The sequence below is a fragment of the Symphalangus syndactylus genome, chromosome 10 (assembly GCF_028878055.3).
Source record: "Symphalangus syndactylus isolate Jambi chromosome 10, NHGRI_mSymSyn1-v2.1_pri, whole genome shotgun sequence".
Taxonomy (NCBI): domain Eukaryota; kingdom Metazoa; phylum Chordata; class Mammalia; order Primates; family Hylobatidae; genus Symphalangus; species Symphalangus syndactylus.
Genome location: NC_072432.2, coordinates 110671344 through 110685269, shown reverse-complemented (window position 1 = coordinate 110685269; position 13926 = coordinate 110671344). Strand labels below are relative to the sequence as shown.

General features: G+C 34.9%; 1 protein-coding gene across 37 annotated transcripts in view; it reads left to right on the top strand.

Annotated features, from left to right (window-relative positions):
- TBC1D5 (TBC1 domain family member 5) overlaps positions 1-13926 on the top strand; it is a 598207-nt gene that overhangs the window by 353449 nt on the left and 230832 nt on the right. For all 37 annotated transcript variants that reach the window (XM_063611375.1, XM_063611384.1, XM_055295545.2 and 34 more), the window contains one exon: positions 11031-11133. In XM_063611375.1, coding sequence (XP_063467445.1) covers positions 11031-11133 — 103 coding nt within the window. The remainder of the gene's footprint in view (positions 1-11030; positions 11134-13926) is intronic.

The window sequence follows — 13926 nt, the reverse complement described above, 5'->3', positions numbered from 1 at the left end:
TTTTGTTTTTGCTTAATCTTCTCAACTGTATGGTGATTTCTTACTCCACCTTCCTTATTAGCCTCTTGGAGATTTTTCTGCTCTCCTCTTGGGCTGAGTCCTACTCATTGTCATCACAATAAATCACTACTTTCTTTTTTTTCACTTTAAAAAATTCTGTATTCACCTCCTGTTTATGAACTACGAAAGCTATATGTCATTCTTTTCTTCACTGAAAACATAAATTAAAGAAAGCAGAACCTTGTTCAGGCTTTCCTTTTGCTTTGCCTTCATATCCCTAGTGCCTGATTGCGTCGTCTTAATTTTCCTTAAAGGTTTGGTTGTTTGTAAGGTTTGTAGGTATATTTGTTCATTCAGCAAATACTACTTGAGAGATCACTGTGTCAGCCACTGTTTTAGAAGTTCAAGATTCAAATAAAAGACTGTCTCTTCCGTTCTTTAATATATAATGCATATTTTATTGTAATTATCTTCTTTTAAAATTATCTGTAAGGTGTCTGGTTTTTTTCTCCTAGATTTTCTTCAGTTTATATGTTTTATATCTTCATATTTCCCAGTACTTGGCACCCATTATAAGCATTTATGTCATTAATAGTCATCTAGTAAAATCCTTTTATTTTGCAAAGGTGCAAAGTTGAAGCTCAGAAAGACTATGACATGAATAAACAAATATAACTTGTTAAGGCCAAAATGGAAATGGTACCTGGGACTTCTGTTTTTCCACTACTCTATAATTTATGTTAATCTCGTTTGCCTAGATTTAATGCTTCTTCAAGAAACGTTTCTTAAATACCTTCAGTGTACAAGCACTTTGTGAAGCAAAACAGGACAGAAACATAAATGAATCAGTATCTCAAATCTTATTCAAAAAGTGGTGGAGACTAAATAAGTAGATACTGTTTCTGCCTTCTGGGTTTATATATTGTAATGTAGTGTTTCTCAACCTTCTGAATATTAACATTTTGGACCAATTCTTTGTTTTGAGAGGTTGTTTTGTGTACTGTAGGATGTTTAGCAGATCCCTGATCTCTACTTGCTAGAGCTGTGAGGCCTGTTCACTCTGATGATAGTTTCTTTTGCTCTACAGAAGCTCTTTAGTTTCATTAGATCCATTTGTCAATTTTGACTTTTGTTGCCATTGCTTTTGGTGTATTAGTCATGAAGTCTTTGTCCATGCCTGTGTCCTGAATGGTATTGCCTAGGTTTTCTTCTAGGGTTTTTATGGTTTTGGGTCTTACGTTTAAGTCTTTAATCCATTTTGAGTTAATTTTTGTATAAGGTGTAAGGAAGGGGTCCACGCTCAGTTTTCTGCATATAGCTAGCCAGTTTCCCCAACACCATTTACTAAATAGGGAGTCCTTTCTCCATTGCTTGCTTTTGTCGGGTTTGTCAAAGATCAGATGGTTGTAGATGTGTAGTGTTATTTCTCAGGCCTCTGTTCTATTCCATCGTTCTATATATCTATTTTGGTACCAGTACCATGCTGTTTTGGTTACTGTAGCCTTATAGTATAGTTTGAAGTCAGGTAGCATGATGCCTCCAGCTTTGTTCTTTTTGCTTAGGATTGTCATCAATATATGGGCTCTTTCTTGGTTCCATATGAAATTTAAAGTAGTTTTTTCTAATTCTGTGAAGAAAGTCAATGGTAGGTTGATGGAAATAGCATTGAATCTATAAATTACTTTGGACAGTATGGCCATTTTCATGATACTGATTCTTTCTATCCGTGAGTATGGAATGTTTTTCCGTTTGTTTGTGTCCTCTCTTATTTCCTTGAGCAGTGGTTTGTAGTTCTCCTTGAAGAGGTCCTTCACATCCCTTGTAAGTTGTACTCCCAGGTATTTACAAAGAACTTTAATTTACAAGAAAAAACAACCCCATCAAAAACTGGGTGAAGGATATGAGCAGACATTTCTCAAAGGAAGACATTTATGCAGCTGACAAACATATGAAAAAAAAAACCTCATCATCACTGGTCATTAGAGAAATGCAAATCAAAACCACAATGAGATACCATCTCACACCAGTTAGAATGGTGATCATTAAAAAGTCAGGAAACAACAGATGCTGGAGAGGATGTGGAGAAATAGGAATGCTTTTGGTGGGAGTGTAAATTAGTTCAACCATTGTGGAAGACAGTGTGGCGATTCCTCAAGGATCTAGAACCAGAAATACCATTTGACGCAGCAATCCTATTACTGAGTACATACCCAAAGGATTATAAATCATTCTACTATAAAGACATATGCACACGTATGTTTATTGCCGCACTGTTCACAATAGCAAAGACTTGGAACCAACCCAAATGCCCATCAAAGATAGACTGGATAAAGAAAGTGTGGCACATATACACCATGGAATACTATGTAGCCATAAAAAAGGATGAGTTCATGTCCTTTGCAGGGACATGGATGAAGCTGGAAACCATCATTCTCAGCAGACTAACACAGGAACAGAAAACCAAACACCACATATTCTCATTCGTAAGTGGGAGTTGAACAATGAGAACACATGGACACAGGGAGGGGAACATCACACACTGGGGCCTGTTGCGGGATTGGGGGGCTAGGGGAGGGATAGCGTTAGGAGAAACCTAATGTAGATGATGGGGTGAAGGGTGCAGCAAACCACCATGGCATGTGTATACCTAATGTAACAAACCTGCACATTCTACACGTTTCCCGGAACTTGAAAGTATAATTTTTTTAAAAAGGGTCACATGACACAGCAAGTGGATCATGTAGAAAGAAGATGTTAGCATAAGACTGGACCCTATTTTCTGCAACAATATTATAACCAGTAACTATCATTGATCACTTAGTAAATTCAATTTTATGCCATCACTAAAAAAATAAATAATAAAAAATCTAAGGGCCTTTTGTCTGACTGAAGGGTTCTCTGTGGCATCATCCTAGACCTTTCTGAGATCTTAACAAAGGCTTTTACAGTCACACCTTTGATTTCATCTTTAGTTCTTGCCTGTCTTTGTCCTAGATTTGATCTTTGCCCAGAAGCAGTGTGTTAATGTTGGTATCATTTGCTGACTTGAGAAGCTGGGAATCAGAAAAAGCTTTATTTTCAAACCAAGAAAGTTCTAGCACCTTTATGTTTACCAGTTATTCCTTTTGTTTTTTCTCTTCTTTCATTCTACTATAAGTAACACAAATAAACCAGACAGTACTTTCAGTACTCTGCCTGGATATCTCCTTAGATCACCCAGTTTATTAGATTCATTTTCTATGTTCCATATAACTAGAGGCTATCACATTGCCAGACTTTCTGTCACTGCATAATAAGGAACCTTTTCTCCATTTTTTTTCTGTAATGTTTTCCTCACTTTCATTTAAGGCCTCACTGGCAGCCTCTTTGCAGATTGTCTTTTGCTAATAGTCTTTTTCCCACAGCCTTAATTTCTCACTGATGCTCTCCCGAAGGTCCTTCTGTCTTCTGTCCAGTCCCATAGGCACTTCTACCATATATTTTAGGTTTTTTTTTTTTTTTTGAAACAGCACCCCAGTTTCAGATATCAAAACCTCTATTATATTTTGCTATGTAATTAATCGACCAAAATTAGTGGCTTAGAACAACAATTAATTATTATGTCATGGTTGCTGTGGATCAGGAGTTTGGGAGCAGTGTAGCTGGGAGATTCTGGCTTAGGAGTGTTTCATGAGATTGCAGTCACGTGGTTACTGGAGCTGCAAACATTTGATGGCTTGACTATGGCTGGAGTATCCACTTTGGTTCCTCTCCATGTGCATCTCTCTAAGGTGCTGCTTTAGGGTCCTCCTTCAGAAGATACTTTCTTCAGATCAAGCGATCCAAGAAAGAAAAAGAGCCATGTAGAAGCTATGTCGTTTTTATGCCATTACCTCAGAAGGGAAATGTGAGAATTAAAGAATTTGCAGATATAGTTTTAAGAGCAGCACAATCCCAATGGAGTTTTCAAGGTCTTCCTCATGATCTTTTTCATTCTGTCCCCTAGAAGGGGAAATGTGTACAGAGGCCTGCCGGTGGGGAAGTTAGGGGAGTGTATTTCGTGGTCCCACATAATTTCCACTCTCATTCCATTGGCTAGCACTCAAGTCACATGACCACAGCTAACTGAAAAGGAAGCTGGGAAATTAAATCCAGCTATGTGCCTGCAAAGAAGAGAAAACAGGTTTGGTTGAATAGGGAGAATGGAAATTACCAACCAAAATAGGGAACACAGGAAGAAAAAGAATTGTGTCTTTCAGTATGTCTGTTTTTATTCCGTATCAAATTGTTCCTTGTTGTAGTCTTGGCTTGATTGTTCAGTTTTTCTTTAATAAAACAATAAACCACAGTAAGGTATTATAGTTATTTTGGTGGTTAATAGTATTCTAGGGAGTTTTCATCAGCTCATTTAAAAATTTTGGATGAGTGCTTGTTTTGATTTTCTGTTTTTGAAATATGGGCGTAACAACAGTTATTGTTCCTTCAAGTCCTTCTGTGCTTCTTTGTCCTATTGCATAGTTATAAACCCTCACCAAGGGCTTTCCTTTTTCCCCTGGGGCATCTTATTGAATACTTGCATCTTCAGTATTTCATCTGGGCCCAATGCTTTGTCTGTTTTAATACTTCTAATTACCTAATTATGTACTATAATGTGGTGACAAAACCTTTATCATTTTACTCTTTTCTTAACCCTTTTCTTGCTTAGGAAAGATTCTTTTTGTCTCTTTGTTGCCTGCATTACAGATAGCCCCGATGTTTGTCTGGCTTCCCTTTATTGTCTGTGTTATGACAGACCATTGCCCTGTTGAATGTCTTTCCAACTAACCATCAGGCACCTGGGTTCCTGATTACTGGGGCTCCAAAGTTGGGGTTTATTTGCTCTCCATCCCTCACTTTTCAGTTCACTTCCACACACTGCAGTCATATGAGACCAAATCCAAATGGCAAATAGGATACTCTAGTTGTCATAAACTACTTTTGTTACAGAATTAGTAGCCATTCTATCATGTATAGGTCTTTATATAATCAAATGTCTGCGGTAAGTATCCATGAGCCAAATGTAATAGAAATCAATAAGATTTTTAAAAATTATATGAATTATACTTCAGGATAGCTAAATATTGATGAAGGATTTTTTTTTCATTATGTCTATGTCTTAGATAATAAAGGAAGAAAAAATATGATAGAATTATAGTTTTACCATTTTATGACTTCTAATGAATTAATAGATTTAGGCAGTGATCATTAACAGTTGGTAGCATCACAGAAAGTGGGATACATTAATGTTCGGTGCCTCCTGATGGAAGTACACAACACCAGCTTATCACTGCATTGAAATCACCCCAAGTTTAAAACAACAGAATTTATTTTGTTGTTGAATCTACAACTTGAGCAGGGCTCAGTAGGATGGCTCATCTCTGTTCCACATGGTGTTGGCTGGGGTAGCTTGAAGTCCAGGGTCTGGAATCATCTGAAGGTTTGCTCACTCACCTGTCTGGTTGTTGAAGCTGGCTCTCAGTTGAGACCTCCTCTGGAGCTGTGGTGAAAACACCCGAGACAGCCTTTTCATATGGCTGCTTGGCTTCTTCACAGCTTGGTGGTCTGGTTCTGAGAATGTGTCCAGAGAGAGCCAGACAGAAGCTGTGTTCCACCACCACTTTTGACACGTTTATTTTTTGAGAAACTGGTCACTAAGGCCAGCACATACTCAAAGGGAAGACAGTCAGACTCTTTCATCTTTCTATGAGAGGAGTATCAAAGAATTTGCAAACATGTTCTCAAATTATATCATCTATAGATGAGACAAGAAGAATCTTGTTGAAAACTTGAACCTGAATCTGATAAAGTCTCTAGATCTAACTGCCAGTTTGTAGAAAATACAGGGGAAAGGAGAATTGTTAAATGAGAAAATGGAGGCACAATACGTAAAATTCTGAATGTAGGAACCTTCTACAGGATAAAAAATCTGGTTTCTTTAACAAATACATTGCAAGATAAAAAAGAGAAGAAGGACAAGTCTATAGATTAAAGGAATCTTAAGAGATATATCAACAAACTGCAGTGCACTGACAAATATTTCTTGGCTCTTGAACAAAGTGTTAAGAATTTTTAGACAGTCACAGAAATTTGAACATTTACTGGATAATTGATTAATAGATTATTATTTTTATTATTAGTAGTGTTACAATGGCACTATGGGATTTTTTTATTTCTTTGTTTGTTTGTTTTGTTCTTTGAGACAGGGTCTGTCTCTCTTGCTTAGGCCGAAGTACAGCGACACAAATACAGCCCACTGCAGCCTCTACCTCCGAGGCTCAAGTGATCCTCCCACCTCAGCTTCCCAATTAGCTGGGACTACAGGTGTGTGCCATCATACCCAGCTAATTTACTTTTACTTTTTTTTTTTTTGTAAAGGCAGGGTCTCACTATGTTGCCCAAGCTGATCTCAAACTCCTGGGCTCAAGCGATCCTCCTGCCTTGGACCTTTCAAAGTGCTGGGATTATAGGTGTGAGCCTCTTCACCTGGCCTATGGTTATGTTTTTAAAGAGTGCTTATCTTTTAGAGATACAGATTGCAGTATTTATAGATATAATGATGTCGGGATTAGCTTCAAAATAATGCAATATTGGGGAGGAATATATGTAAAACAAGAAATGATTAGTGATGAAGCTAGCTGATGGGTAGATTGGGGTTCAGTTTACTGTTGTCTTTATAAATGTTTTAATTTTCCATAATGAAAGATTTTTAAAATTTGTAATTAAACCTATATTGCCTACCAATTTTGGTTTATTTCAAGATAGAAAACAAAACTTACACACCACATGTTTGTGATGGCTCTTGTTATTATTTGTACTATGTAAAATTTGTTTAAATATAGTTTCTTCACACATCTGAGAGAGAAACTTCTATATTATAAATACTGATCAATTGACTCTAAACTGAAATATGACTTTTACCCTAAAGTAAAGATTTAAGACTATTTTAATCTAAATTCCATTATGGACTACTTAATCTTTGCTGTTCATCTCTATTTTTAGAGTTTCACCCTCACCTATTTTACATCTCAATTTTTATTTTATGGACAAATGTAGAAAGAAAGACTTTCTGTTAATAATAAAATTTGTTTCCAGTTCCTACTTAGTGTGATTTTTTTCCTTTCTGTTTTATTTTCCTACCAGATATTTTGGTTTGAATAAATTATGAACCTCTACAGTTTTAATTCTTAATTTCTCTCTCTATTTTCATGAAACTGTAGCATCATTGTTGATTTTTCAAAACCTGAATGATTGTTGCATCTAGTATGGTTTGTATTCTGTGCTTTTAATTATGTTTCAAAAACAGATTTGCCTTTCCAGTGATATTTGGGTTAGACCGACGTTCAAATTACTTTACCTAGCCTGAATCCACACCATCTAGCAAGGGGTAAATAAAAACTAGAAGTGTAATGAGTGGTAAGGAAGCTATTTTGAAACTTACAACATATCATCAAAAACAGATTATTACTATTCCTAGAAATGCTACTCACTGTACTTTTCTCTCATATTTCTTGTACCTATAGATGTAACATCTTCTGGATTGAATCCTGATACTGTGACCATCAAGTATTTTTTGTAGGAAATATGTTATCGTCTAGGTATATTCATCAACCTTCAGAGCTAGGTTCTTATGTGTAACTCTAAAGTCATGAAATTTTACCTAAATGCATTTCTCAGATTAATTTATAACTGATTAGGGAAGCAGTTGGAAAGTGCTGCTGTTCTGTTAACTACCCAGATACCTTGGCACAGGTATTATTTCTCTGTGCTTCTGTTTAAATGCCTGTTAATCTCTGAGTTGGACTGGATAATCTCCAAAGACTCAGCACAAAACTCTGATTTTCAGTTCTTTTTCCAACTTTTGAAATAGTTTTGAAAACTTTACTTCTTTTTCAGAGCTTTTCTATATCTTCCTACCTTACTTATTTGATGCAATGGATTCTTCATCATTTAAAGAACAAGTTACAGTTTTCTAACAAAGAGAGTGCCATGAAACTTCACAAATTAGCACTTCAGCATTGTAGAGCAGAATCATAGTTGGTGTGCTGTTTCATAGATATGCTATGTCTGCATAATACATATTTTCAGTTGATTTGGTATTTGCTAAAAGTAGGCAATTTAAATTACTACTTGCAATTGAATTCTTTTAGATCTGTAGTTTTTAATCTTGAAAGTGGTTGGTATGCATTTAAATGAAACCAGGAATTGGTATACAGTGTGTTAAAAGAAAAACTTCAGCCGAATTAAATTTAATGGAGTTTAATTGAGCAATGAACGATTTGTGAATCGGGCAGCCTTCCGAGTCAGAGTAGGCTCAGAGATGCCAGCACAGCCACATGTTGGAAGATTTATAGACAGAAAAAGGAAAATGACATGCAGATAACAGAAGTGAGGTACAGAAACAGCTGGATTGGTTACAGGTTGGTGTTTGCCTTATTTGAACATGAGTTGAACAGTTGGCTACATTTGATTGGCCAAAAGTCGATGATTGGCAGACGTGTAAGCTATGGTCTGTTTACACCTCCACTTGTTATAGTTCACGATGTACAGAGAAACCTTTAGGCCGAACTTAAAATATGTAAGGAGGCAGCTTCAGCCTAAAGTTGACTTAACAAGTATGCTTTACATTTTTAGTTTTTAGGTATTAAATTATTTATAGTTTATGGATACTCTTTACAAAGTTAATGTAGTAGTTTTTGGTACTTTCTTTCCTAATCAATTTTAGATTGTAATAGCTACACAGAATTTGGTTGTGCCAGTGTGCATAGAAAATTTCCAAAGAATAGGTGAGGAAGGGGACATGCAAAATTATTAAGTCAGGTGATCCAGATTTTTAGGAATAAAGCCTACTCGAAGACAGAGTTAAATTTATGTTATATAATGAGAAAGAGAGAAAATTTCACCTCTCAAAAGTATTATTCTATTTTTAATTGCTAAGTTTCCCAAGATATTTCTCTATGCCAAGTTATTTTATTAACTACTTACCTATCTTTTATCCTGATTAATTTGGGATATTTGATTTTTAAGGGCTTTAGCAACTTTCTTTTGTTTCAAAATGACATTTTAAAAGTTTTTGTGTTTCTTGCCTACTTCAGTGCATTTGACATCACTCTGCAGTTTCTTTGGCTTCTCTGACATACGCTTACTCTTCAGGTTAATTTTTCTCTTCTTTAGAAGTTAATTGTGCCACCCCTGTTTGAAATCTGATGCCTGGATAGGGACTGCTTGGGAGATCATCACATTAAGCTTTATGCAAATATGTGAAGCGACCTTGCTCAGATCCTTAGGTTGTTTACTGGCCCCCCAAAAAGAGGCTTCCTTGCTACCACAGAAAAGGTAAAAAAACAAACAAACAAACAAACAAACCAAACCTGTCTGGGCAGTTGCAAAAGGGAGTTATAAGCAAAAGTCAAATGAACAGATGAATGTAAAATGGGCCTTAATTTATTTAAAAAATTAGGACCAGAAAAAAAGATGCTTCACAGATTTCTAGCATAATTCACCAAAAACCTAGCTTGGACTAGAAAGTTATAATTGTCCAAGGCACCAACAAAGTAGCAGAGTGAAGCATAAAATAGCTGAGGTCTCCAGAAATGGGAGGCAGTAAACCATTATAATATGATGTAAAACATAAAACAGCCACTATTGCTCTTAAAAGACTCATGAAGGAATATTTTTCTGTTTCAATAATGCACTATGCCTTCATGCTCTAGGTCATCTTCCTGTCTACTCTCTCACATTTTCTCTCATTTTTTAGTTCCAAAGCCACCTGATTTGCAATCTCATTACCTAAAGTATAATTACTCAAATACTATTATAATAATGGCCTCTTATTCCTGAATATCTGCTACTTGTCAGGCACTGTTCTTGGTGCTCTCACATGATTGCATCTTGATTACAAGATCAGTATTGTTATCCCTACTTAATAGATGAGGCAATTAAGCAATCATTCACTCAGGGTTGCATAACTAGAAATTATGCAACATGAATTTGAACACAGGCTTTTCTACTTGGGTTTGGGACTTTCAAATTTCACTTTATTATAATGCACTCTTATGTCCTTCCTACGCTACTCTTTCAGGTTTATTCCTCCATAGAGTTAAATTAAAATACTCTTTTCTTTATCACTTCCTTATTAAAAAATATACATTTACTATGCTGTATTTCCATAGTTGGAAATTCAGCATGCAAAGTTCTTTCCAGCCTTGCTCCACCTTTTCTTCTATCCCACTGTCCTGCTCCCAGCAGGCAGTATTTCATGGAATTGTCTTTTCCTTCTGATTAATAATTACCATGTTATGCTGCACTCTTGAAATACCCATTGCCTTCTGTGCCTTCATATCTTTCTTTCTGTTTTGATTACCTTTTCCACTGATGTTCCATGTTCCTCCTCTCCTAAAAATTATTGTTCAAACTCTCTGTGATTAAACCCAGTTGACTACTACTACTAGATGACATTCCCTCAGCCCTTATACATTCGTTGTGTATTGTGTTGCTGTGGGTTTTCTCTTTGGATTCTTGCAGTTGTGGTGTTTTACTGCATTATAAAGAAATATTTAGAAGTCTATATTTTAATCAGATGAAAAGCTGATAGGGTGGTTATATATAATAATTGAAGTGTCGATATTTTACATGAAGGAAAAAGATTGACAATCTTTTTTGAAAAAAACCAGTACTTTTACAAAATCACATTCTTATCCTAAAAACCAATGGGCTAAAACAAAGCAACTCCCCATCTGCAGAAGGTCGAATATAATTCAAAAGCTATCATATTCACATATGTATGAAGTATATGAAGCATGCGAAAAAATTTGGAATGTGAATATGTTGAAGGATGTAATTATTTCCCCTTGCCTCACTCCTTTTTCAGTACCCACCAAAGGCATAAGTTATATGGCAAACACAGGCTTGTTCTAAAACCTGAAGCAGCCCTTGGCACGTCTTCGAGATGAGAATTTGAGAGTGATTCTTGAAACTGTGTTAGTCAGTTTCGATCTTGTATTTTCTTTTTCCAGGTTTCCTGAAATGCAGTTTTTCCAACAAGAAAATGTGAGAAAAATTCTTACAGATGTTCTTTTCTGTTATGCCAGAGAAAACGAGCAGTTGCTTTATAAACAGGTAATGAAAATATCTTACAGGTGGCATCCATTGACTCAAAATTTTCTATACGGCTTGACAAATGATAGAGCAATAATATAGCCTTTATTGTATCCAAAGTTGTATCATAATGCTAAAGCAATCAGAGAGTTGCTTGTCAGCTGCATGGTGAGAAAGGTAAGCTCGGTAAGCTCATTGAAGCACATATGCTTCTTCCTCATTATAAGACATTCCACCAAATTGTCTTCTATATGGTGTTCAATCTTTTCTTTCAACTTCTGGGAGTTTGTTTATAAACAGCATCTTTGAAGGCAATCTAGTAATAAAATTTCAGAGTTGTATGTACAAATATTATTTTTAAGTATAGCATTTTTAAATATATGTCATGTAAAAAATAATCAAGTATCCTATTACCTTTTAAAACTTATCAGTAATAGAACTTCAGAAAGTTTCTTTAAATTTTTGAAATGTGTATTTAGTTCCTTTGTGATCCTGTTATTTGACTCATCTCATTACTAAAGCAAAGAAGATTATTGGGTTGTTTTATTTTATTGAAATGTAAATTATTTAATATATACAGATGTATTTACATTTTTTATTTAAGTTTATGGTGTTCTAATAAAACTACACACAGTTGGGTATTTTTATGTATTTCTCCAAATGCAAATTAAGTGAGAATTCAAGCTAAATTATTAAATTCTCTAATAATCAAAAGTTATAATGTATACCTAATTCAGGACCACTGAACTTAAATTTAATATAATAGAAAACACTTAATGGTAAAAGCAGTGTATTTAATTTGAAATAAACTAGATTTAAGGATAGTAAAACATGTCAGACTATAAATATACTAAATCATACATTTTTAATTATTGTATATACATAGAATACCCAAGGGAACTAATTTTATCTTATTTTTAACAGTAGTAATATTTTTCTGTATTAATTAACTGCTGACAATAGCTTAGTAGAATTGGAAATGAAAAATATATTGCATTTATAAGGGCAACCAAAAGCTATAACATGTCTAGAAGAAAATTAACAATAAAGATACAAAAGCTATATGAAGAAAACTATAGGCCAGGTGCAGTGGCTTTACACCTATAATCCCAGCACTTTGTAAGGCTGAGGCAGGGTGATTGGCTGAGCCCAGGAGTTTGAGACCAGGCTGGGCAACATGGTGAAACCCCGTCTCTACAAAAATACCACAAAATTAGCTGGGCATGGTGGTGCACACGTATAGTCTCAGCTACTTGGGAGACTGAGGTGGGAGGATCTCTTGAGACCAGGAATTTGAGGCTGCAATGAGCTGTGATTGATTCACTGCACTCTAGCCTGGGCGAAAGAGTGAGATCCTGTCTCAAAAAAAAAAAAAAAAAAAAAAAAAAAAAAAAAAAAAAAGTTATTCAAGGATATAAAGCAAGAATCGAATAAATAGAAAAATAGCATGTTTTTGGATGAGAAGACTTTAAGTAAAAATACTACTTCTTTATGTTTAAATGAATTATCATTCCATTGATAACCTGAGTAAGATGTATGTTTTTTTAAAAAACTGGATACACTTATTTTAAATTTAGTGCCTAAAAACGTTACACTTATTTTAACGGAGATAATATAATTTAGGGATTAAAAGCACTGAGTGTAGACGCAAATTCCTTTGTTTGAATCTCACCTCTGTCATTTACTAACTTCACAATCTTAGACAATTTACTTAACTTTTTTAATCTTTAGTTTTGTATCTGTAAGATGAGGGTAATAATAGTAATTACTTTATAGAGTTAACATTTGATGCCAAGCAAAGGTTCATGTTGGTGGTTGTGGTTGTTTTTATTATCATCATCATTATAATAATTATTAAATGTGTTGGAATTACCATAGAATTTGTGGGAAAGGGATAATGGCAAATATAGATATTAAAACTTCTATAAAGGTTCTGTGATCAAACTAATGTGACAGTATCGTGAATTGACCATTGTTCAGTGAAACAGTCTAGAAACAGGTTCAGTTATATATGGGATCTGAATATGGTAAAATAGAGAAAAGGATATTGACTTGATATATGTGGATTTCCATCTGGAAAAACCATTAAATTATACATTTATTGGAGAATAAATTCCAGATGGTGTAAAAATATAAATATAAAAACTCAAAGTATATAAAAATACTGGAAGAAGATTTAGGAGAATTTTTTTTGTTATCTCAAGACTAGGAAAGGCCCTCGCAAGCAAGGTAGACTCATCTACAAGTCAGATAAAAAGTCGAAAGACTAAAAACAAACCAAAAAGGAGACTGGGGGAAAAAAAAAATCTGTTAGTGTAGAATTCTTTTGGAAGCAAATAGCAGGAGCCCCCGTTTAAAATGGCTTAAACTGTAAGGAGATTGTTAACACACTTCACATGAAGTCTGGGAGTAAATGGTTCTGCTGTATTAGTTCATTAGCTTAAAATCTTTATCACAGATTCCAGGATTTTGTTTTTCTGCTCTCTTTTCATTATGTTGGCTTTCGTTGTGAACCTTATCTCTTTGTTATTTCCTCTTTTCCTTTAAATACTTGAAAATACCCCGTAGTAAAAGTCTTGATGATAGTGAATCAAATAAGGATAAAGTTATCCCAAATTACACATCTCTTTTCCAATTTTTTTTAGAGAAAGAAAAAATAGATTAAGGAAGGCTTATAATAATGGAAACAAGTTCTATGGACAAGGAACAAAAACATAATAACTGTGCACTCCATCTACCATTTGTGATGTATGTGGCCCACTGCATTTGTATGGAAGACTACACAGGAATATGGAAGATCAGGTTCTTGATCCA